The sequence below is a fragment of the Zootoca vivipara genome, chromosome 3, assembly GCF_963506605.1.
Source record: "Zootoca vivipara chromosome 3, rZooViv1.1, whole genome shotgun sequence".
Classification (NCBI taxonomy): domain Eukaryota; kingdom Metazoa; phylum Chordata; class Lepidosauria; order Squamata; family Lacertidae; genus Zootoca; species Zootoca vivipara.
The window spans coordinates 81565102-81589143 of record NC_083278.1 but is presented as its reverse complement, the minus strand read 5'-3'; the positions used below and the strand labels follow the sequence as shown (position 1 = coordinate 81589143).

General features: G+C 43.6%; 2 protein-coding genes across 3 annotated transcripts in view; one reads left to right on the top strand and one right to left on the bottom strand.

Moving 5' to 3' along the window:
- The window catches only part of XPO5 (exportin 5), a 34064-nt gene extending 20837 nt beyond the window's left edge, over window positions 1–13227 (top strand). Inside the window, exons 21-32 of one of the 2 annotated variants that reach the window (XM_035108199.2) lie at window positions 3707–3807; window positions 5446–5542; window positions 6132–6268; window positions 6988–7085; window positions 7708–7754; window positions 8578–8672; window positions 10158–10220; window positions 10381–10463; window positions 11040–11147; window positions 11325–11465; window positions 11648–11812; window positions 12774–13227. In XM_035108199.2, the coding sequence (XP_034964090.1) occupies window positions 3707–3807; window positions 5446–5542; window positions 6132–6268; window positions 6988–7085; window positions 7708–7754; window positions 8578–8672; window positions 10158–10220; window positions 10381–10463; window positions 11040–11147; window positions 11325–11465; window positions 11648–11812; window positions 12774–12911 (1273 nt within the window). In that variant the 3' untranslated portion in view covers window positions 12912–13227. Of the gene's footprint in view, window positions 1–3706; window positions 3808–5445; window positions 5543–6131; window positions 6269–6987; window positions 7086–7707; window positions 7755–8574; window positions 8673–10157; window positions 10221–10380; window positions 10464–11039; window positions 11148–11324; window positions 11466–11647; window positions 11813–12773 lie in introns of both variants that reach the window. The other variant, XM_035108198.2, reaches the window with a different exon arrangement.
- POLR1C (RNA polymerase I and III subunit C) lies at window positions 8025–24034 on the bottom strand. The gene is made up of 10 exons (XM_035108206.2): window positions 23927–24034; window positions 23578–23726; window positions 23117–23188; window positions 21699–21806; window positions 19520–19652; window positions 18892–19008; window positions 18498–18647; window positions 17199–17348; window positions 16360–16476; window positions 8025–15314 (listed from the first exon to the last, which is right to left on the bottom strand). The coding sequence occupies exons 2-10, from the start codon at window positions 23644–23646 to the stop codon at window positions 15196–15198; spliced, it is 1035 nt and encodes a 344-aa protein (XP_034964097.1). The 5' UTR covers window positions 23647–23726; window positions 23927–24034; the 3' UTR covers window positions 8025–15195.
- Window positions 24035–24042: the final 8 nt, after the last annotated feature.

The window sequence follows — 24042 nt, the reverse complement described above, 5'->3', positions numbered from 1 at the left end:
GTTCTTAGAAGCTATGATGGCTAACAGTATATAAATGGTTTCAAAAATCCATAGACAACAGACATCTAACAAAAATGGCTGGCAGTGTGTGTTCTGATTCTCAAACTGGTTATTACTTCCAATTCCCCCCCCCCCCCAAAAAAGATGGAGATCTGTGGCAAGGATTTGCCTGGCTTCTTGTGTGCTTTCTCCGAGAAATAGGGTAAATGGGCACTTTTGGACAGAAAACTAGGCTAGGTGAGCCTTTGAACTCATCTATAATATCAGCACCATATGCTTTTGTGAGAAGCAGTGGCGGTGATGTCAACCAATAGAATCAAAAGAGAGTTAAACAAGGGATGGAAAGTGAAATCATTAAGGTTTGTTTTATTTTATTGTAAAGCCCACATGGAAGCTCTTTATCTGACCAATGAAAATGCATCTAATAGAGATACTGAGCCTTGACCATGGTAATCTGTATTTTTATCTTTATCCACGCTGGCAATAATTATATGAATTGTCTAAATAAATATTTTCCTTTGACTTGGATGAATTGCCAAGCATTTCATGGCAATGGCACCAGTTAAGGCACAATTTTCTGCTTAATGGAGCTTACGGTAGCCAATCCATAACTACATACCGTAGTTTTTGGGATGCCATGGTGATAAAAGGCCAAGAGCTTCCTTATGTTAACAGCTCTCAGGTGAACTTAGCTTACACAATTATTCAAATTTTTAAAAAGGAAAAGGGAGGGGAGTCAAATATGAGCTTGAGTAGGCCTTTGCCTATGCTGTCTTAGAGCACAGCACAGCACTACTGTGAATTATGGCAGCTTGCAGGATGATGAGAATGTCAAGTAAATGGTTGCACCTGTTCTTCTTTGGGGGTTTTGCATGGTGCCTTGTGCTCAATGTGTGGCAGGTAAAGCTGTGGATACAGCTCACAGTCTGCACAAAGGTAACTTAAGTGTGTAAAACATTCTCTGCTATGCCCTTGAGAAGATGAACAATTCATTATATACCCTTAGCATGTAAGTAGCTTAAATCTATGGAAATCTTTCGTTTAGGGAATCCATGCTTAACAGTTATATAGGCTTCATATCTGCATCTTATTGGATTTTTGCTCTGTTACCTATTAAATGCAGAATACCTTCTTTTACTCCCCTTGGTACTTCATTTTCCCTAACCACTTCAGCTTTTATTGTTTTGTTGCAGTTTTTATTTTGTTAGAAGTTTCTGAACCAAACTAATGGTTCCTTTTGTAGAGAGCTCATGATCACCTACTTTGTGATCACCTACTGTTTCCTGGTCCTATGAGATCTTTATGCACAATAGTGAATGAAGCAGATTAGCCTGTATGCAGCTATGGGACTGTTCTGTGATTTGGCAAATAAGGACTTCACTAATCAGCATGCAGAGGCCATCCTAATACTGTGAATATGCCAGATCATAGAGGGAAAGAGCAGTCTGGCAGAATGGGAAAGGGATGGGTAGAGTATGTTGGAAAACATTGTAAATAGGCAGCAGTTGGTGGGGTGGGGTGGGGACTGCAGAAGGCAGTGGGGGCAAGCTTCTGCTGAGGGGAAAGGTTTCTCACTGTTTTTCTTGGATTTAAAACAATGTAATGTTCATTTGGCCTTGGTAAACATTCTCCATATCCAGATTGGCCTTCAAGGGTCCTAGTGATTATTATTATTATATTGGATCATTCTGGAGACATTAACACACACCAGTGCATTGATGAATGTGTCACATGTTAAATGGTCTTGCTTCAAACCTAATGTGTGGTAGTGCATACATTGGTAAAATCATAAGATAGTAAGATGAACTTAAGAGATCTACAGGGCACTAAATGAATAACATAATGAATAAAACTTTGAATAACTTGGAATAATTTTTCTATCAGTTCACTGCTATTTCCGGATCTTAAATTCTATTCCACATTAGTTTTTGATAGTAGGTATTAAAAAAAATCTATTTTGGCATATGCAACAGCATTGGCCTAGTTTCAAGATATGCTTCAAAAGACTGACCTCTGTCAGCTAGGGTCAGTCATGATATGAGAGTATTCCTCAATAGAGCACTAAGCTGCAGAAGTAAAACTAACTACAGTGTCCTTGGAACACCTGGCCTTAGCAGCAAGGATCTTCATGATCCCCCTGCTTTATTGCTGAGCGCTTCATCCTTGCACTTTAAAGAAGGCATATGGTATTGTACAAAGGCCAGGCTGTGGCACTCATACTTGGTTTATGCATGTTCCTGTGCTGCCATGCATCCTGTGCTGCCTATTCTGATGTTGATGAAATACTTTAGTTTGGGTCTGACCCAAAAGCCATCTTAGCTACAGCAATAAGATTTCAAAACAGGCTTAGAAAACAACATCTTTGTAAGTGTTGACATTTGGCGCTGTGAAAAGGGTTCTGGTTGCCATATTGGGATGTATAAGACCTCTAAGGCAGCATTTCCCCATTCTCTTCACAGTTAGTATTCTCTTCAGGGTAGCATAAATGATTAAACAATCAAGTCCTCTATATAGTGTTTGCAGGCTTTTGCCAAAACACGTCGTCACTTAGTCTTCATAATACGATGCTTCTCCTCTCTTGCAGCCTCTGTTAGCATCCTTTGAAATGAATGGGCAGTTCACACCTCAGAACTATTGTTCCAGTCTGTCTGCAAGCTCAGGCAAACATCGCTGCATTGGTTGCACTTTGATCACATTCTTGGAAGGTTTTTCTTCACAAGCATAGAGACTTCCTTTAGAGACTTCTAAATATGAAAGATGAGACTCTGGAGGGCAATTGAGAGGCCTGCCCCTGCCACCCAACGTCCTAGTCCTTTGTTACCCCTGTACCCTCACACTTTTGGGGAAAACGCTGCTCTAGAGGGAGATACTGAGTTACCGCTGATCACCTCTAGCAGCAGGTACAGTGGCATTGCAATTTTGGCGGACGCTGTTGGGCCGTTTGGCTGCAGAATTTGTGCTGTGTGCAGTTTCCGAAGCCCTGAGTGGAGGTCTGTGGTCTCATAGGAGAGAGGTAGGTGAGACAGAGACCCTTCTCCCCACCCCACCCCCACTCAGATGACATACGTAGCAGGTGAGGGACCCTGCGATAGCCTTGATGGCAAGAGAGAAGCCACCTGGGGCTGGACAGGTTCCTCCCTGACAGCGTGATGTGGACAATGCAGAGCTGTTCTCCTTTTCAGGGGGTCATCTCTCTGCCACACAGCTGCTTATAGCATACGAGCACATCACTTAAGAGCTGTATATTCCTCCAGCGTCAGCTGCCATTGCAGGGACTGTGATCCCTCCTCGGAGAGGCACTCTGTGTCTTTCAGAGGTGGGATGGCCTCTCCTTTGCTGCTCAGCGGGTGCAGAGCAGTTTGCTAGAAGCAGAATTTGCCTGTGGGTTCCAAGGCCTCTCTCCGATTGTGGCCTTAGATGGTGTCATTGCAGCCAGTATTTCAAAGGGCTGAGGTGAGGTGAACAGAGGGTAACTGTTGTGTCGGGCAGCTGGTACCCTCGTGTGTGATAAAGTGGAGTCTTCTCCATGTCCCCAAGAGAGTATAGTGCTTTTATTGGTAAGGAAGGGGGATCCCATGCACAAGTGCATGGTCTCGCCTTCCTCATCGCCAGACACAGGAGCTGTTCATAAGATGATGGTGGCTTCCTGCTGCCAAGCAGCTGTTAGGCACAACTTGTGACTGTGGAACATCCTGCTCTCTTCCAGGACTCATAACAATCTGTATATGCCAGAGATGGTGGCCCGGTTTGGGGAAACCTTTGCAAAGGCCTTAGACCTGCTAGAAGTGGAGAAGAATGCCATCCTAGGTAAGTATCTGCTCCTCTTCATTACACTTCTGCAGCTTGTGTTTTAATCTTTACAGCTGCTGTGTTCTCTTCAAGATGCAGAAATTGTTACGTTAGCTGCAATCAGGGGCATTCTCCTCCAAACAACCATCTGCTGCATTTCTCTAGCTCAACGAGAGTTTGAAGTAGGCCTAGGCAGATGTAGTTACCCAAGGTTTGAGCTCTTCCCTACTTGTCTGCCTGCCTGCCATGTGTGTGAGAGAGCAACATTTTTTGTGCAAGATTTTTGCTGGGAACAGGAATAGGCACCATGTCATATAATGACTGTGCAAGTAATGCTAAACTGTGGTTTAGTGGTGCATGCATGAGCAGGAAGGAGCTGCCCTGATCCTTGGGCTGCCCACACACAAGGGAAAGACCTCAGCAGAATTTTGTTTTATTTTGCATGAAACATGGTTTGTTGTTCTGTACAAGCCAGAGTTGAGTTTAAAACAAATTCATTTCCCTTGTGTCACTCAATATATGTCCTAAGCCTTTGATTTGCCTAGTTTTTCCTAGCAAGATTGAGGAAGTTCCTGGCCCAGGAGAAGGGCTTTTTAATTTCTAGCTGACTTATTTGCCATCTCCTGGCTCAGTTGAGGTTGAATTGGCAGGTACTTTCGCCTAATAACATGCAGGCTCACCATTTTCTGGTGGCCCATCACCAAGAGGCTTTCCAGATCTTAACTCTCAACCCCAAGGGTCAGGAACCTCAGGCCCAGGGGCCAAATGTGGCCTTTCAGGCATTTCTGACCTCCCCACAGCCCACACGCCTCACAATACTTTTTCCGCCACCCTCCTGCAATGCTTTTGTGTGACTGGAATGTGTCCCTGCCTCTTGCTTGGTCTGGATAGAAAGGAGGGTGGGTATGTGTTGAAACCTCTGACTTTTGCAGGGCTGAAATGTGGCCTACTGTACAAAAGGAAGAGTCCCATCCGTTGCTGCTCCCACTTTTGCCTCTAGCCCTGCCCCCACCATTGATATACCAGAAGGTTGCCCATGAGTGAATGCAGCCTTGGGATTGAAGAAGGTCCCCTACTTCTGCTCTGAATCCACCACATTTTCAGAGGAGGGTTGACTTTTAGAGATAATCTGTATAATTGTGCATGGAGCTGGATTCTAATTCTGCCTCAGGGCTGCTTCTTACATGTGGCTAGCTTTATGTACCTATGTAGCCTGTGCTCACGTCATGCCAGGTAGAGACGACTGCTTTAGATTTGTTTTGCAAAGGATCTTATAAATCATTTCAGGCACTGATGCATCTTAAATTATACAATCTCTGATGCAGGTAGAAGTGTATATGATTAGAATGTCCAAGTTGCTTTTGAGAAATTGTTAAAACATGCCAGCTTTCTTCTAGTTCAGCCTGAGGCAATGTGACTATGAGTATCAAAAAATTTTTCTGGCCTTCCTTTCAGTTTTTTAAGCTGTAGCAGCAGCATTGCTCTAGATAGAGCCTGCCACCCCGATTATATATCCACATCTGTGTTTGCTCCTTTTGGTGGCTCCCCAAACAGTCTCATTACATGATTTCCTGTAATAATGGTTTTTTTTTCCATTAGCAATTCATTTGCTTGTAGAAATGAATCTATTCACTTAAAATATTTCACTCTTTTTAGGCCTTCCTCAGCCTCTGCTGGAAATTTATGACTCTCCTGTTTACAAAACAGTGTTGGAAAGGATGCAGGGCTTTTTCTGTACCCTGTATGACAACTGGTAAGAACTTCAATGATTTAGGAAAATAAACATGTGGAATGCACAAAAACAGCAGCAGATCAAAAGGCATACAGTGGAGTTTGATGCCCTTTAAATATTATAATTTCTTGTCTCACAAAATTGTATTGCCTCATTCAATAAAACCATCACCGTCCTTGGGGTTGAGAGTTGGTGCAACCTCACTTCCACCACCTTCCCTGGGCCTACTTAAGAAAGATCTGTGTGCCCTGAGGGAAGCCAGAAACAACCCCAGACAAGGATACAGGCCATCGATTCCTGAGGTTGGCCTGAGAATATTTTGTACCAATTGTTTGTTCTAATATTTTAAATGTGTAAAACACTTTGGGTGCCTTGGCCCTTGGGACAAAAGGGTTGGTATCAGTTTTATGTCCTGCCTGTAAGCTTTGTAGGAACCTCTGGCTGATCACTGTCGGAGACAGAGTGCTGGACTAGTTGGACTTTGGTCTGACCCAAAAAGGCAATCCTCCTTTTCACAAATGAATAAGCAAACACAAATCTTTATCTTCAGAGCAGAATATGTTCCAACCTTCATGTTGTTGTCTAAATTGAATTTTCTTTTGAATTGCAGTTTCCATGTCCTAGGGAATGCTGGCTCATCAATGCAGCAAGATTTCTACACAGTAGAGGGCCTAGCAGCTGAGCTGCTCAACTCTGCTTTTCTCAACCTAAACAACATCCCTGACTATAGACTCCGTGCCATGCTTCGTATCCTTTATCTGCTGTTTGTTGCTAGGTTCTCCTTCCAAAATCATTTTTGACTTCCTCTCTTTGTCCATGACGAGAGGTCTTATTTTTAAAATAGCACTAACAATTTCCTGCTCCCTTTGCCTTCCTTCTGCACCTGACCACTCCTGGTGCAGATAGTTCACTTCTCAGAAAAATGTCTGGAAAAGAGCATCTTCAGAATATCTGGAGGAGGCATGTCTGCTAGGGTTTCAAAACAATCTGGGAAGAAATGGTTCTGGCTCTACGTCTAAGTTGAAGATTTTCAATAGAGTTCCCAGTAAATGATTTTCATGTCCAAACAACCCCAGCAATCATTCTAGTTCATCTTCACTTTCAACCAAAATGGTAGGAAGCCCAGTTTGCAGAACCTGTGACCCTCTTTTCAGAATTCAGCCCTCCAACCATGTATTGTGGCCTGCCATGTGTTTAACTCCCTTGTTTTGCAGGCAATAAAAAGCCTGTATAAGTCGGCCTTTGCAGTCTTCTCAATTCAGATTTATGGAGCATTTTAAGTAGGAGCTGTTTGTGCAGTTGCCTGTACTGATTAGGCTTTGAGATTTCTGGTGGTGGAGTTGGTCTCCTAGTCTGTTTATCATTAAATGAGAGCTAAAGGAGAGCTTCAGCCGCAGGGCTGGGTTGTTCAGTAGTTTGTAGTGTGCAAATGCTTATGCTGGACTTCTTTAACTCGCTCCGCACAGGTGTGTTTGTGAAGCCCTTGGTCCTTTCCTGTCCATCTGAACAATATGAATCTCTTATCTGTCCTATACTTGAACCACTCTTCACCTACTTGTATGTGGTAAGAAATAGCATGTGTACGAGTTGCATCATTTGCTGCTGTTACTAGCCAAGGCTTCCAGACTTTGTTGTCATTCGGGGTTCTGAAATGTATTTGTGACATTTACATCCTGCCCCTTCTCCGGAGAGCTCAGAGTTTCACTTCAGCAATATTGTATGAAGCAGGTTAAACTGGGATATAGTGGCTTGCCCAAATACCTAGGTAACACTATCATTGGGGACACATTTTAACCAGGTTTCCTGCCTGAAAGACAACCCTCTAGTGTTGCACACTGCCTCAGGCTTCAGATTTTAGCCCAACAATGAGGCCTAGAAGGCTTCAAACTCTGTAGCAAAGTGAAGCTTAGCGAAATCTCAAAAGCTGAAGGGGCTGAGAGGTGCAGGTGAGCAAAATGTCTTGCAGGGAAAGGGAAGGCTTTCATGCCATGCATAGTTCTCTGCTCGTTTCCATAAATAACAGAATCAGAATTGATGAGGTGTTACTTTGCATACTTTAAATACATTACCAAATTCAGTTTTTATTGTCACATAATTTGGGTTCCTTTGACACACACAGCCCCGAGTGTATCTCATTGATTGCCTTCATGTTATGCTACTGTTCTTTCTTTGTTCCTTTCTGTCAGAGGCTGTCCCAGAAATGGCAGGTGATCAACCAGCGAAGTGTGCTTTGGTAAGTGTGATGGCTTAAAGGAAACCAGGGGGACTGGTACTCGAAAATGCCACTTGATGTCTGAACTATTGCAGTCTTTCTTGAAGGGGGCAACCAAAGCAGTAACATTTTCTAAAACACTAACACCGGCTAAAAGATGTGGGGAAATTAAAAGGTTTTCACCTCATGCCCAGAGGTCAAAGAATTCAGCATATCTTTTCTAAGGAGAGTGCTCCAAGGTCTGGGTGCTGCAACCAAAACGATCCTTTCCCATGCTTCCTCTGACCGTGGAAGTGCCTAGAGAAGGGCTCTACAAACAGCGTCTAGCATCAGGCAGCTTCATGGGAGCAAACAGTCTTTTAGATTACCTGGGTCCCAAGCAGTTGTGGTTAAGGCCAGCAGCTTGAATTATGTTCATAAATAGGCCGGAAACAGTGAGAGATGTTCATTGCGACTGTATTTTGTACAATTTTAAATAGCCAAGTACTCATCAAAGGTAGCCCCACATATAATACATTAAAATAGCATAACCTGAGTGTTCTGAGGGCAACAGTAACAAATACCAGATTGCTTCTGTCCAGGGTAAAGGGACATCTACCTAAGCTGAGTTTTCAGTCACAGATAACCATTTGGGCATCAAAAGTAAAGGCCAGATCTAATTGCACCCCAGGTTAGGAACCTGATCCTTTAGGAGAGTGTTTACCCAGCCTAGGACAGACTGAACCTCACTGCCCAGGACACATCAACATTACCTTCATCTTGGTGATGCTATCATGCTTGGCTTCAGTTGTAGTCCTCAGGTCTATCTTGCGTTTTTAAAATTGATCGTCTTTTCCTTCAGCAGCGACGAAGATACAGCAGATGACAACCCAGAATCCCAAGAGATGTTAGAGGAGCAGCTAGTTAGGGTGCTTACCCGAGAAGTTGTGGATCTAATTGGTGAGTGAAACTGGTAGGTTGCATGAAAAGCCTGGGCCATCTGCAGTATGTCTCTCTGAGCAGAATAAATTCCAGTAGTAAATTTATTCTGGGATTTGTGGGACCACAGTGGCTTGTTGTGACCATTCTTAATCTTGTTTTTTCAGGCTCCAAAAATGCTTCCATTATCAAAGCTGTCATTTTTCAGTCTTACCCCGCACACCCAATTTAGGCCTAAAATACTGGTTTTCTGTCTGTATTCCTCGGAAGTTTATTAAGCCCTTAATTGGGAAAAATGGTAACGAGAGACAAGCTGCCCAAAATCTATGGCAACAGAGTTGGGCATGTTGTACAGCACACTATATTTTCACACAGGGTGGCAGCAAAGCCAAAACAATTCTGCGAGCACCTTGTGGGATCTGATAGCATGACCTAAAACAGGCATCCCCAAACTTTAGCCCTCAAGATGTATTGGACTACAATTCCCATCATCCCTCACCACTGGTCCTGTTAGCTAGGGATCATGGGAGTTGTAGGCCAAAACATCTGGAGGGCCGCAGTTTGGGGATGCCTGACCTAAAATGTGACCCAGAATCCTTTGCAATATGTGGAGATTTTGCAGTAGAGGAACAGGACTTCCTTAGCAGATAAATGGCAGTAGAAATTGTTCCCTGAGAATAAGGAGTTTGGAAGCCACTGACCAAAATTATTGCCATCAGTTTTGGAATTGGGTCTTATAGCTTCCTTTGCCATTTGGTTTAGGTGTCCAAGACACATAAGCAAACAATAGCCTTTCTCTAGTGACCTCCAGAGTGCTTCATATGTAGGTTTCCAACCATACCAAACCTCTCATCCTGATGGGAGGCTTGGAGGAAATACTGTTCCATTTGAAATAATTTTGCTCTGTAAAAGTGGGTTTCACTCCTTTCCTCCTAATATAATATGCATTATTATACATTATCTATATATATAGTAATATCTTCCTATAGACATAAAAATGCAAGGCTGTCATCATGCATAGCTCCCATTGGAAATCCCATCCTGGATTTATATGAAGTCAGGGTGGGGTATGGTGTTGAAGATGTGAGAGGAGAAAGACGCAAGAGGTTCCCACAGAAGTGGCATATGTGAAAGGGAAATTGCACAAAGGATGGGGGAGGACACACGAACACAGGGCGAAGGTGAAAATGAGTAGAAAGTGAGACTGGAGGATAGAAGAGAGGTGGTTTTAGAAATGGGGTTGGGAAGGTGAAAAGTGAACTTAGTTGTTGCTTCGGGTGAGAAAGGGAATCCCTAGGAGGTTAATGTGGAGGAATGGGATGGGGATTGGCTAACAGAGTAAGGAGGGTCACAACCTCCAGTGCATTGATATACATTATATACATATAAAGGCATTGCAAATGAAGAATTAAGTTGGGTAGTCCTCAGGGGGATGAGTAATGTCTTGTAAAGTCCCCCCCCCCCCTGTGAATATCTCACATCTTTACCCTTCTGGTGTATTTGCAGTTGTTTGCTGTGTCGCAAAGAAGGGTGCTGAGCAGAACAGTGCTGTTGCTGCAGATGGAGATGGTGAGTAAACAGATTGTCCTTTCTGTTCCACATTTGAGGTCCTTTGTTCTGGATCTGATTAATTATTAAGCTAACAAATCTATGGGCTTTGTTTCCCACCTCAGCCATGAAGCTGAGGTGCCATGAAGATTGCGTTGACGTTGCCTTTTTTTCTCCGTAGATGAGGAAATGATGTCTACAGAGGTGACTCCACCATCTAATTCTGAGCTCACTGAATTGGGCAAGTGTTTGATGAAGCAAGAGGTAAGGAAGCTGAGCTTCCATTACTTCCCCATGTTGTGTGCACATTTTGAAAGAGACTTTCCTTTAGTAGACCCTTCTAAGCCTAAAAGAGAGCCCTGAACTTTTATTGGAGAAATCCTTGGCCTTAGAAATTCAGTAACAGTTATGAGCTTCAGTCAGCCGAATGTGCTCTCCGCCTATCAAGTTTCCTGGGCAAATTCTGAGTCCGAGATGGCTGATTGTCCTGGACAAACTGGAGGGGCATCAGGGAGCTTTCATGGCTGATATGATCATAAATCCTTAAAGGGGATTTTGGACATTTTCAGCCTTTTTTACTTAGGCCTTCCTCAACATCACAGCACATTGTACAACACTTACACTCAAGAGCAGGCATAAGCAACCTTGGCTCACCAGATGTTTTGGAACTACAACTCCCATGATCCCTGACCACTGGCCCTGTTAGCTAGGGATCATGGGAGTTGTAGTTCCAAAACATCTGGAGAACCAAGGTTGCCCATGCCTGCTCAAGAGCCTTTGTTCTCAGGAACCAAGAACAAATCTCACAAGATGCCATGTGTCTGTCTTTTCTCTCTCCAGAATGTCTGCAGTGCACTGCTGATTACAGCCTTCACATCCCTTTCATGGAAGGATACATTGTCCTGCCAAAGAACTACCGCAAATCTGTGCTGGCCGCTGCTCAAGGAGGTACTTCCATTACAGGGGCTAGCAGGGTAGAGTGTGGTGAAGATGAATATGGCTAAGAGTTAGTGATTCCTTTTGGGCAGTGTGCATAGTATGAGTGAGTTGTAGAAAGCAACTTTTCTGGGAAGGTGGGTAGAATCTGGGTTATCATCTTGCTACATGTTCATCTGTCTGTTGTAGGTGCTTACAAAGAACTTGATGATTCCTGAAGCAGTGACCTGGTTTTTCACAAGTGTGCTGACCGGTTTACAAATACATGGGCAACACGACGGGTGTATGGCAGCTCTCGTTCACTTGGCTTTCCAGATATATGAGACTTTGGTAAGGAAATGCAAAAGGAATTTCTCTTTCTCTGTCTGCTGCCATCTTTGAGGATTAGTGGTGATGCAAGCCCACTGAACCAACCCCTGTGACCTGATTTGGATGAGGGAGGGGGGGCTCTTCATTTCCCCAGGCTTGTTCTGGTAACGATCCTTGTTCACTATCTTCTTTGCTACTTGAAGCGTCCACGGTATACTGAGCTGAAAGCAGTGATGGAACAGATTCCAGAAATTCAGAAAGACTCCCTGGAACAGTTTGATTCCAAGATACTCAATGTAACGCTGCAGAAAGTAACAGACAAGCGCCGGAAGGACCATTTTAAACGCCTGATCGCAGGCTGCATAGGGGTAGGTCGTGGTATCAAGCAGCACAGAAACAGCTATCTTTCCTACCTCCGGGGGGGGGGATGGAATCATGTTGTTTTCTTCATTTATTAATTGCTTCCCATGAGACATCCCGAAGCAATTTACAACTCTCTCTACCTAGGCTACTGTTAGATCAGTGACACAGCTTTTTTTTAGCCTATTAGTCCTGACTCTAGGTCCCACCAGCCTCTGGTTAGTCACAACAGTAGCAAAACTTGAATGCCTTTCTCTTGAGGTCTAGTTCTCTTAAGAAACAAGGACCTAGGCATGTATTGGCTGCATGGAGCATAAAGCTTCAGTGCAAGATCCACTGTGGTGTAATTGTTAAAGAGTATTGGACTAGGACTTGGGAGGCCCATGTGGAACATCCCCACTCAGCCATGAAACTCACGGGGTGACCTTGGGCCTGTTACTCTCTCCCAACCTAATGTACTCACAGGATTGTTGGGAGGATAAAATGAGGAGGCAGAGAACCATGTTTGCCACTTAAAGCTCCTTGGGGGAAAGGTGGGATATATAATTAATAATAATAATTAAAATCACAGTTTGAAAGCACACTATGCTGATCTTTAGAGCAAAAGTTTAAAAAAATACCTCTCATAGCCTGTGATTAGTGGTAGGGCAACTGTTAGGAATGCATTAGCAGGGAGAAAAGTCATGCCAGCAAGAAAATGCTAACTCTTTGTTTCAACAGAACTGGTAGAAGGATGTGGGCAAGGCTTAAAGTACCTTACAGACACTTGAATTGGCTTTGACCCTATCATGGCTCTACCACCAGTAGCCCAGGAAGGTTGAGTTGTTACAATCTCACAATTAAAGGGTTGTGGCAAAATGAAAGGGTTGTATTGGCATGGGAGATATTTTACTTTTTCAGCAGAGGAAATTCTACTGGAGTTATTGTGCATGTGCAATGGCTAATGGAGACTTCTCTTGTTCCTTACAGAAGCCCCTGGGAGAGCAATTTAGGAAGGAAGTTCATATCAGAAACCTTCCCTCTCTTTTCAAGAAGGTGAAGGCACCCCTGGATACAAATCCATTGGATAATGAAGATGGAACCCTCATTGCGCTCTTTGAGCAATAGAAGCTCAGGACACTTTCACTACCCCCTTTTCTATTCTGTGTTCTTTCACAGTAGCCATTTGCCTTCTTTGTCTACTCTTCCCCTGTGTTTCGATTCAGCTCTATCACTGCCCCCCCAACTCTTTCTGCTTGGGAGGCTAGAGGATTGAGTTGTCACATCCCACCTACTACACAAAACCTGTTGGATTTCCCCATCTCCATTTGCAGCTTTATTGCACAACCTCATTTTCCTTGGATGGAGCCTAGCCATTCAGCCCTATCAATCAGTGGACCAGTTCTGTAGGAACTAACTTTCACATGGGCACACAATGCTTTTCCAGTGAAGGCAGCATGCTGCCAGATCTCCACTATGTCTTCATTCAGGATCCCTGCACTGTGGCTGCCTCTATGGCACTACCAGAGGACTCGTCTGCTTCCCTTTGGAAAGGCCCAGCTCTCCCAAGTTAACCCAAGTCTGCACACAGCACTGCTGAACCCGCCAAGTCTCGGCTGACTTCATGTTTCTCTAGAAAAGCAGCACTCTGCCATATATCCCATCAAACCGGAGACAGTTCAGGAACTGGTGAAGTCTCTCTTACTGTCAGTTTGGCTCAGCCATACCTCAGGAAGCCTGAAGTGAACTATCGGTCCTTGTTTGGCCTAAGAACATCATCAAAAATTGTATCCTAGCTTGAACTCTGGTCTTTGCTGTCAGAAGCCCGAGTACTGTAGATGACAATAGCCCAGGGATACTTCGTACTGGTCTGAAATACTTAAGAACAACTAGGATGAAATGCATTTGGGGGTGCAGCAGCAGAGTTCTGGATTATTCTCTGCAGTGCCTGATGCTTTAAAATGCCTCCAAATCAGGCCTTAAAGTAGGTTTGGGTTTGCTTGTATAGCATAATAGCCCGCTTTAAAGTTTAAATCTGAAGTTTATCCTTCAGCACTAATTTGGTGTTTGCTTAACAACTGCCGCAGTAGTTTAGCTGGAGATCCAAAAGAACGTTCATTGGAGAGAAGTATGTTTTTAAGTGGCTTTGCAGTGCATAGATCTGGTCACAATAGAAAAGTGTGAACGAAGCAGGCCTTAAGCTGGTTTCAGATCCTCACTAGTACCCCCAACTCTACTCCAACTTCCATTTACCCTCTTAAAGTCTTGGTCTCTGTGTAACTTTTATTAAAACAAAACTGCCACGACAAATAGCATTGAAGTCTAGCCTAACTGTATTTATTGTGTCATGAGTATATTTTTAATTTTCTGTGGCCATAATAGAAAAAATAATAATGTTAAGGGGTTTTGGTAGGGATGTTGTATCTAAAGAGGTCTGTAATCAATTGTGATACACAATTGTCAATAAAGCTCTTTCAGTTTTATACATAAATTTTTGGTCCTGGGTTTATTCTCACTAATTTGCAGTTCTCACTCTTCTCATGTTTGAATTTTACAGCAGCTTTTTTACTATGGCAAAACTTTTATAGGTCAAATGCTGCAAGATTACATTTGCAGCTGGGAAGCTCACAAAAGCTATTTAGTCTAACTTTCAAAGGTAAAGTTCATTGCTAAAATTATCTTGGCTATTCATTCTGAATATGGGGTAAAGATCAGTCCCTTAACTAGTTTATCATGCTCCTCAACAGTTGAAATTGCCAAACTACACATAAGCTATTAGATCAATAATCAGCCCAACTGCACCTCTGTTCATGTATTAAAATAAAGCAGTTAGAAGATTAAAAAAACCAGCTCACTCCAAAGGCAGTTGACTCCTCAAAAATTATTTAATAAATAATAGAGAAGCTCAATGACACCATATTTTTTAGAATTCCGCTATTTGAGTGGCAGAAGAATGGTCATAGGCATTAGACCTTACTGTGTAGCACCTTTAAGATTATCCATTAATATACATCAGTGGAAAGTTAATGACAATTCTCAGAAAAGGTGGTCCTGTTACAGGTATGATGTAGTCTTTAAAAAAGCAACTTAGAAGATATTGCAATTGCTGGAGCCTACCCATCTTCTGCTTGCAGGATATTTTTTATCCACTTATGATATATCTGGCAAATTTGGTCTTTGCAATAAGCTGCCTAGTGGCATCACATATCCCTCCCTTTTCAGCCACATCTCAAACTGAGTGCCATAAAAGTAAAAGGTACACATCCACTTGCTTCAGTCTTTCATATCTGCAGTAGAGGGTCGGTTTCTCCTTGTCTATTGAGCCAGATTTGGTTGACTCCCTCCTTCATGACACAGCTGCAGCGATCCCAACCAAGTGAATCCTTATGCTGAACTTTTCAGAAAGAAAAACTTATTTCTTTTGAATGAATTTAAGCTCCTCCAGGAACTGCTGACATTTTCCTATCAATACCTTGATTGCTTCACTCATCAGCACATCTGGAGGCAGGACACCTGTTGACTCAACAGAAACTGAAGAAACGGGATAGAATTAGATCAGGCACCCCCAACCTGCGGCCCTCCAGATGTTTTGGCCTACAACTCCCATGATCCCTAGCTAACAGGACCAGTGGTCAGGGATGATGGGAATTGTAGTCCAAAACATCTGGAGGGCCAAAGTTTGGGGATGCCTGAATTAGATCCAAGGTAGCCAGTTTAATAACTGAAAATACAAAAAAAAAAAACACCCACCCCAAAACATGCTCCAGACAAGGCAATTCAATCAGCAATATAATGCCTCATTAGAGAGCATTGCACTGTGTGGTTTTATGGTCTTGTTAATAACCCTAAGAATTCAGAACAGTCTTAACATCCAATGAGGGGTGGGGGGAAGGGAGGACATTTCTGCTCTTTGAAAATCTATGCTTTTGTAACCATCAACCATGTAACCATCAACAACACTGTACTGTTTTTAGATTTTTAAGCACGGTTGAGGGGTAAACCTAAACGTTTGAAGACTGAAATCTGGTGCTAAATCTGCAATCCCGACTATTCAGAAATAACTCATATTTATGACTTACTCAGGTAAGTGGAATTAGGTTGCAGCCTTACTGAGCTAAAATGATTGCCAACTTTGTTTCACATCAGAACATACATAAACAGATTTTATATAGAATTACAGTGTGACCCCTTGACTTACGAATTACTCGACATCCGAAGTTTTCGACTTACGAACGGGAAAAATGGCCGCACGCTTATTCTACATCCGAACGGAAACCGTTGGCGGTTTTAAATGCGGTTTCCTCGACTTACAAATTTTATATGCGGTTTCCTCGACTTACGAATTTTTCCGAATATTTTTTCCCTATGGGAAATCGCTTTTCGACTTACGAACTTTTCGACCTACGAATGTGCATCCGGAATGGATTAAGTTCGTAAGTTGAGGGACCACTGTATAGGTAAAAGCATAGAAAACTACTTGAGGCCCCTTAGACGCATGACTACCACCCACAGTTACTACATATAGTAAGAGGTCAGAGAAAGGGGCAGCGACAGAAGCATTTGAAGGCTTACTCACAGATGTAGTGATCTCGCACCCGAGCCAAGCGCACAAGGTTTTTCAGGTCATTGTGACGAAAAATTTCTCTACTGAATGTGTCCAATCGAGCGTTAGCTACTCTTGCCACTTTTTGCCCTAGAGAAACAGACCAACACTTAAGATGCAAAACAGGTATGCTAATGTGTTTACTGAACCTTCCCTCTCTACTGCTGAATTACGACCCTTTCCACACCCCAAAGACAAGGGGAATATATTCTAAAGAGGAAACAGTTTCAAAGAATTCCCTCGGGGCCAAAGGTGGCATTTTCCAGGATAGCCAGAGGGCAATTACAGTTTAATCTTATGCACAACAGGCCTCAGGGGAATTTTACTCCCCAAGTATGTGTGCATAAATCATATTACAATTTTAAGGAACCCACCAAGACCTCAAAGGCAGTTTTCACCAGCTAAAATTATCCTGACATGTTGGTGGTCAGATAGGATAGGGTCTCTGAAACATTGTGCAGACAACAAGCAGAAGGAAATAATCGCAGCCCTGAGTTTTCAATTTCTACAAACCACACTCGACAAAACACCTGGGGGCAAGGTGCTGTAGGCCAGAAATGAGACCTCAGAAGAATACATTTTTACCCTGACTTGGTATAGTGACAGGGTTATCAGCCTTTCTGGTTTTCTCATCTCAATAAACATAGCCTCTGATTTTTGCAGTCTAGGGTAGAGATTGGCCCTCCAGAAACTGTTGGATGCCAAGTCTCATCAGTCCCAGTCAGCATGGCAAAGTCAGAGATGATGGGAGCGACAGTCTAACAGCTTCTGGAGGATCACAGAGTCCTCAAAGGGGAGGAGGTACAAAATACCGTTGATTTCCTGGACCTCAATAACGCCAGCAGAAAAGCAGTTCTTCAGCCTCTCAGCTGCTTCTCCTTCGATAGGCTGTAGTAGAGTGATTTCTGGCAATAGCCGGTAACTGGCAGTAGCCACTGGAGAAAACTTTGCATGGTCTTTACCTGAGTAAAGAGAGTGTTCATTAACTAAAAAATCGGGGAGGGACAGTCAGTGAGAAACCTGGAACCAAGTTGTTTTTCTTTAATCAGCCGCCTAAACTTATATACACAGCCAGTTCATTGGTGGTTAGTAATTCAAATTACCTGCACTACCCCAAACAGGTTAGAAATCAGGTCATTTGGAATTCAAAACAGAGAAAGAATATATTTCTGTTGCCGCATGATGGACCACACACATACAGACTTTCAATAGCTTTCAATAGCTGCAGAGACATCGTTTGATATATATTCACTTGTGCAACAGGGCTTAGTTTCCCCTCTCCCACTGCAGTAGCCCAGGCAGGTGCCCGCTAAAATCTGCTCCAGAAAGTCACCCAATCTCTGGATTGGTAGAGGGTAGACAGGTGGACTCTTTTTGAAAGACCCCCACCCTTCAGCATCAGGCACAGTGTTCACAGCACCTAGTTACATAAACCCATCAGTATCTAACTAATTTGCGTTTCCAATACAGTGGTACCTTGGACCTTGAACTTGATCCATTCCAGAAGTCTGTTCGACTCTCGAAACCATTTGAAAACCAAGGTGTGGCTTCCGATTGGCTGCAGAAGCATCCTGTACTCAAGCGGAAGCCACATCGGACGTTTGGCGTCCAAAAAACGTTCGAAAACCATAACACTTACTTCTGGGTTTTCGGGAGCAGATTTGTTCATCAACTAAGCCGTTCAAGAACCAAGGGTCCACTGTACCTATGCTAACCTACCTATTCTTTAGGTGCATCCAATTGACGTGCAATGGCAGATGGGAGCCAGGAAAGTAACCCCTGCACAAAAAGGTCACCGCCTGTACTTTACACAGCCCAAAGGTTACAGGCAGATCTTTAGTGATGCAAAGAGGTGAGAACTGCAAGGCGTCACCATGGATCAGACACAAGCTTCTTCCATAAAGCAAAGGGAAACTACTGAAGAACAACCCAGAATGCCCATTCCAACAAACCAAAGAAATCCTATCCTCTTGTAAAAAGGATCCTAGCAAAACACGTCCTGTAAAGTCACCAAGGAGCAAATACTAGGCAAACCCAGAAATCTCAGTGGTCCCATGCCCCACATTTCCAAAAAGTTTGCCAACTCCATCCCAGCACTCCAGCTGCCTCACCAATGCCTTTGACACAGTGCATAAGTACATCGATCTCTTGGCCGGGCCGCAGCTGGGCAATGAGGATGTCGTCATGTACAGGACGGAACTTGGCATTCATGTTGTCGGCCTGAGAGCCCAGTGGCACCCATTCCATGTGCTTGCTGTAAACTGAAAAAAGAAAAGCCCAAAAGAGAGTTGCATCTGTAACAAGGCAGACAACTGAATCAACTCTTAACTCCTCTCTCCACAAAAGGAAAAAAACAATAGGCTGGAAGCTGGGGAAGACATAAAGCAATTAATATTGCAGAGCAGGCTCTGCTGTCATTATCTCAGAGCTTCAGGAGTGAGAGAGCAAGGGGACTGGGGTATGTCTCTCTCATGGCACTAATGGCAGAAGGAGCAGCAGCTCTACCTTTATGGTTGATATACAATTCGTTAGGGTCAGACGATTCCTTGGCTGCTTGAGGATTCCTGGAGCACTTTATTTTCAACTGGAATTGCAGAGTATTAATTTCGTCACATTCGTCTTCTGCAAAAGGAACAGAAGAATAAACTGAAGCTACCCTGAGCAACTGCCGCTTTCACTGGATGCACAGGTTCTTCTGGTGCAGGGGATGGATAATCTTTTTGGAGGCCAAGCATTGCATTGACCCACAGTCAACCACTGCAGGCCAGGAGTCAAAGTGGGTGTGGCCAAAGTGTAAGAGTGGGTGTGGCCAACTTTTAAGGGGTGCCTTTTTTAAAAGACACATTTTTGGGGGGCCCAAATACCTTTCAACATTACACAATCACAGCAGTGGAGTGAAGGGAGTGGTTAGTAAAAAAAAATACTTTTTTTTACCGGACAAATTGTGGAGCCTTTTGAGAAGGCTACAAAATTCCTTTTGGTATTGGGAAGGGAACAGTGGGAAGGGAACAGTAAAAAAATAAATAAATTGTGGGGGGTTCTTAGTGGGCTGTAGGCAGCCTGTAGACTAGCCAACATTGTTTTAATGTCTAGTCTATCCTAGCCAATGGGGTCTTCCACAAATTCTTCTCACCTTCACTCTTGTATTCAAAGAGACGAGGATCTGCACAGATAGGGATCAGTCCCAAACGATGAGCTAGAATTTCATCCTGCACAATGGAGGTGTTATTGTACACAAAGACCTTCTCTATGGCCATGGTTGGCACCTAAGCAAGAGTAAAATAATAATAATAATGGTCGTTTCAAATCGATATCCAGAAAACATTTCCTCTCAAAGCAGCAGTCCTCAATAAAGAGCTACAGTGATCATTTCAGCCCTACCTGCATCGAAAGAGGCCGTGGTGCGGCTGCTCCTACAGACGCTAGCTCTGGACCCTTTGGATTGGAACAGGTATCAGCCAGAATACCCCTTTTGGGGGAAGCTGGTGGAGAGGGCCATAGTGGGGCAGCTGCAGGCATTTTTAGAGGGAAACTTGGGACCAGTTTGCCCATGGGATCACCTTACCCCACATGTGCCCCACTTGACCCTTCAAATGGTGGAATTGGAACTACTACAGAAGCCATGTAATACCCATTTGAAATAACTTGGTTGTTTAGTGTGTGTAAGTTCCCTGCATTTTGGAACTTCCTGCGCCTGCTAAAAATATTCTTGTTTAGACAAGCCCAGCCAGATGCTTAGGAAGCTATGGTGATTTTAATCTGTTTCCATGTTTTAACCTTTGTGTGTTTTTAAGTAGGGCTGTGATTTTTTCTCGGTTTTGTTGTTTTATCTTTTTGTAAACTGTTTTGCAGGTTTTCTTTACAATGAAGTGGTGTATAAATAAAATGAAAGTTTGTTTAAAACTTCACTATTGGATTTTAAATTGCTTTAACCTGCCCTGGAACCATATGGTAAAATGTGGGTAAGAAATCAAGTAAAATGAGGACCAGTTTAGTGCATTGATGAGGACGTTGGGCCAGGAAGTTTGTCTACACCTCACCATTAGCAAATTCATCAAGGATGGTTTAAAATATTACCAAGGCATATTATTTTGAGAATGAGCTTGTGTGATTCAGCAAGTGGCCTATCTACTCCATTAGTCTGTTTGCAACAAAGACTAGCCAGGTGCTGCCAAGAATCTCATAAGCAGGAATGCCACCATTCATTGTTAGTATGCAGTAGTAGAAGAAGAGTTTGGATTTCATATCCCGCTTTATCACTACCCGAAGGAGTCTCAAAGCAGCTAACAATCTCCTTTCCCTTCCTCCCCCACAACAAACACTCTGTGAGGTGAATGAGGCTGAGAGACTTCAGAGAAGTGTGACTAGCCCAAGGTCACCCAGCAGCTGCATGTGGAGGAGAAGGGAATCAAACCCGGTTCACCAGATTACGAGTCCACCACTCTAACCACTACACCACACTGGCTCACTGATTTATACTGCTTCTAAATACAGAAAAATTAGCAGGAGTCTTGTGGCACCTTAAATACTATCAAATCTATTATGGGATTAAGCTTTCATGGACTAACTCAGTTGGTTTGAGCATTGATAGCTCAGTTAGTTAGAGGGTGGTGCTGATAATGCCAAGGTCACAGGTTCAATCCCCATATGGGACACCTGCATATTCCTGCAATGTAGGGGGTTGGGCTAGAATGCTAGATGATCCTCAAGATCCCTTGCAACTCTACAATTCTATGACTCAAAATCATATCATAAGAATTTGACACTTTTGTGTAGTCACATTGGCCAAGAGCTATTCCTCGATCCATGCTCTATGAAAGTGCCTAACACCAATGGCCACTGACAAATCCAATAAAACACTAAAAATCTGATTTATACCAAATTATCCCCAAAGGACTAGATAATCTATACACAGCACCAAGCTTGCTATTCCAGACAACAGTTTTTTCTAAATTCTAATGGCATCTGAAATTCATGAATGTCTGCTTGCTTTCCATAACAGAGAAGTATATTTTAAACATTGCAATGTTCAGAAATGTTTCTATATATTTCAAATGGTTCTCAAGGCATCCCATCTCATTTTGCCCACATCAGAGCCTTTAACTAACCTGCTCAACAGATTTCCCCCCCAACATATTTTTGTATATTTTTCAGGGAAATCTGAAATACATTTATTGTATATTCTAAAAGAACTCCATTCTGGCCTTTTTGTACTTATAGAAAGGAGTAGCAACCAAACCTGAGCAATAATGTTCAACTAAAGGATTATCTTGCAAGTGTCTTATTAGTTGCTTGGGAAGAGAAATGGGTACCTCAGCAAGCAAGATGCGTCGGAAGGCATTAGCAATGGCAGCATCAATCCCCACCATGTCAAATTCCAGAGTGCTTTCATCCATGTGTGTCACATCTACTCTGAAATTCTGTTGGGGACAAGAAGGACAAAGTGTTCAAAACGGACATTGTTTGCAGGGTTAATGTGATAAAAATGCCTTAAATGGCATGTACAGTGGTACCTCTACTTACGAATTTAACGCGTTCCGAACACACATTTGTAAGTCGAAAAAAATTGTAAGTCGAATCCCATAGGAATGCATTGGGAGAAAAAATTCGTAAGTCGAAGCAACCCTATCTAAAAATTTGTAAGTAGAAAACATCCTATCTAAACCGCATCCAAGATGGCGGACGGACCTCCATTTGTAAGTAGAAAAATTCGTAAGTAGAGTTATTTGTAAGTAGAGGTACCACTGTAATAAAATGTGGCAAATAAACCCTCACAACCTAAGGACCCATGGCTGGTGCTCATTGGGACCTGTAGGATGGAAGGCAAGGAGTCCAACATTAGGTGACACCAGGGCCAATGTCAGATAGAGCCAACCAATTTTAGCTTTGCTACTATCCACCTCCCTGCTGAGTCGTACAAGGACAACACAGAGACCAAGCAGGAGGAGGTTCATGGCCAGTGCCACATCCTGGACTGGATGTAAGGAAGAAGGCAGGCAGGTGAGGCCTGGTTCAGGGTTAGGTGAGCAGGGTGGGGCAGTGCCATATTTCTTCTAAGAGACCACCTTCCACTGACAACATAGCTGCCAAGTTTTCCCTTTTCTCGCGAGGAAGCCTATTCAGCATAAGTGAATTACCCTTAAAAAAAGGGATAACTTGGCAGCTATGTGACAACAGTGCAATATAACACAACAGCGTAAAACCACCTGAAAAAGTCTCCTGCTGCTGTTTTCTGCAGATGCAATAGAGGCGGTGAAGAAAGTCTTCTTCGCTATGAAGAACACTATGAAGAACATCAGTAGGCACAAGAAAAGCCATTAAGAAGAGTTGGGAAACCTGGGGTTCTCCAGATGCACATGGACTACAACTTCCATCATCCTTAACTATTGGCCATGCTGGCTGGGGCTGATGGAGTTGGAGTCAAACAACATCAGGAGAGCCACTGGAGGGGGTATCCCTGGGCTAAAGGAAACCAGCATTTTAGAATGTCCAATAGGAAGATAAAAAAATTCATTCAGTAGCACCTTAAAGACCAACTAAGTTTATATTTTGGTATGAGCTTTCGTATGCATGCACACGAAAGCTCATACCAAAATATAAACTTAGTTGGTCTTTAAGGTGCTACTGAATGAATTTTTTTATTTTGCTTCGACTCAGACCAACACGGCTACCTACCTGTCAATAGGAAGATGTACTCCAACCCATTTACTTCAGCACCAAAAGTACTCACCTTTTCAAACTTCTCCTTGTCCCAGGCATCATCATATCCAGAGTAATTCCCAGGAAAGTCTGTTGTGTGGACCTGGAAGAAGAAAAGACCACAGCTCAGTGGTATAGCATGTAGTTTGCTTGCACCCACAAGGTTCCAGGCTTAATCCCCAGCTAGAGCTAGGAAAGGCTCTTGTCTGATATCCTGGCGAGTCACTGCCAGTCAAAGTATATGATACCGAGCTTGACAGACCCAGGATCTGACTCAATGTAAGGCAGATTCAGATGTTCAAAGGACAGAACGAGTGGCAGATATTCACTTTACGGAGGTATCTGCAGCACAAAAGGAGAGGGCAGAATTCACACGTGTGTGTTACTGGTCATCTAAGGGTGGCCCAATAAGTCGACTCAGCCCTTTAGCAGCCTCCACATCGGGACCAGAGGCTGTCGCTCCTTCGGCACTTTCCCCGCTCTTTGACTTACGTTGCGGACGCCAAACTCGCCCAGAACTACCCGGCTCCGCATCTCTTCCACGCTCCTGGACGCCGCCATCTTTCCCTCCTCCGGCTGCGGAAGAAGCACGCAGCGTGTCGCGCGGCGTCGAGTTTTGTTTTCAGGAGGAAGGCGCGGGGCTGGGGGGGGGGTGAGAGAGAGAGAGAGAGCAAAGCTTTCTGCGTCACGTGATGCAGGCCAGCCTATGGCTATGGCACATTCATAGACCGAAAGGAAAACACGTTGCTCGCGTTCAACCTGCCATGTTGTGCGTGGCGTCAAAAACGCTCTTTGTCTCGTTTTGGCCTAGAGATGAATACATATTGGTCTCGGGTGATACCTGTTAGGCTTTCCTTTTCCTCTCTGCCCGTCTCTCGCGGCTCGCGGCTTCATAGGTCCCTCCTTGGGCAATATAGTCCGGAGCAACCAAGATGGCGCAAAGGATAGGTCGCCTGT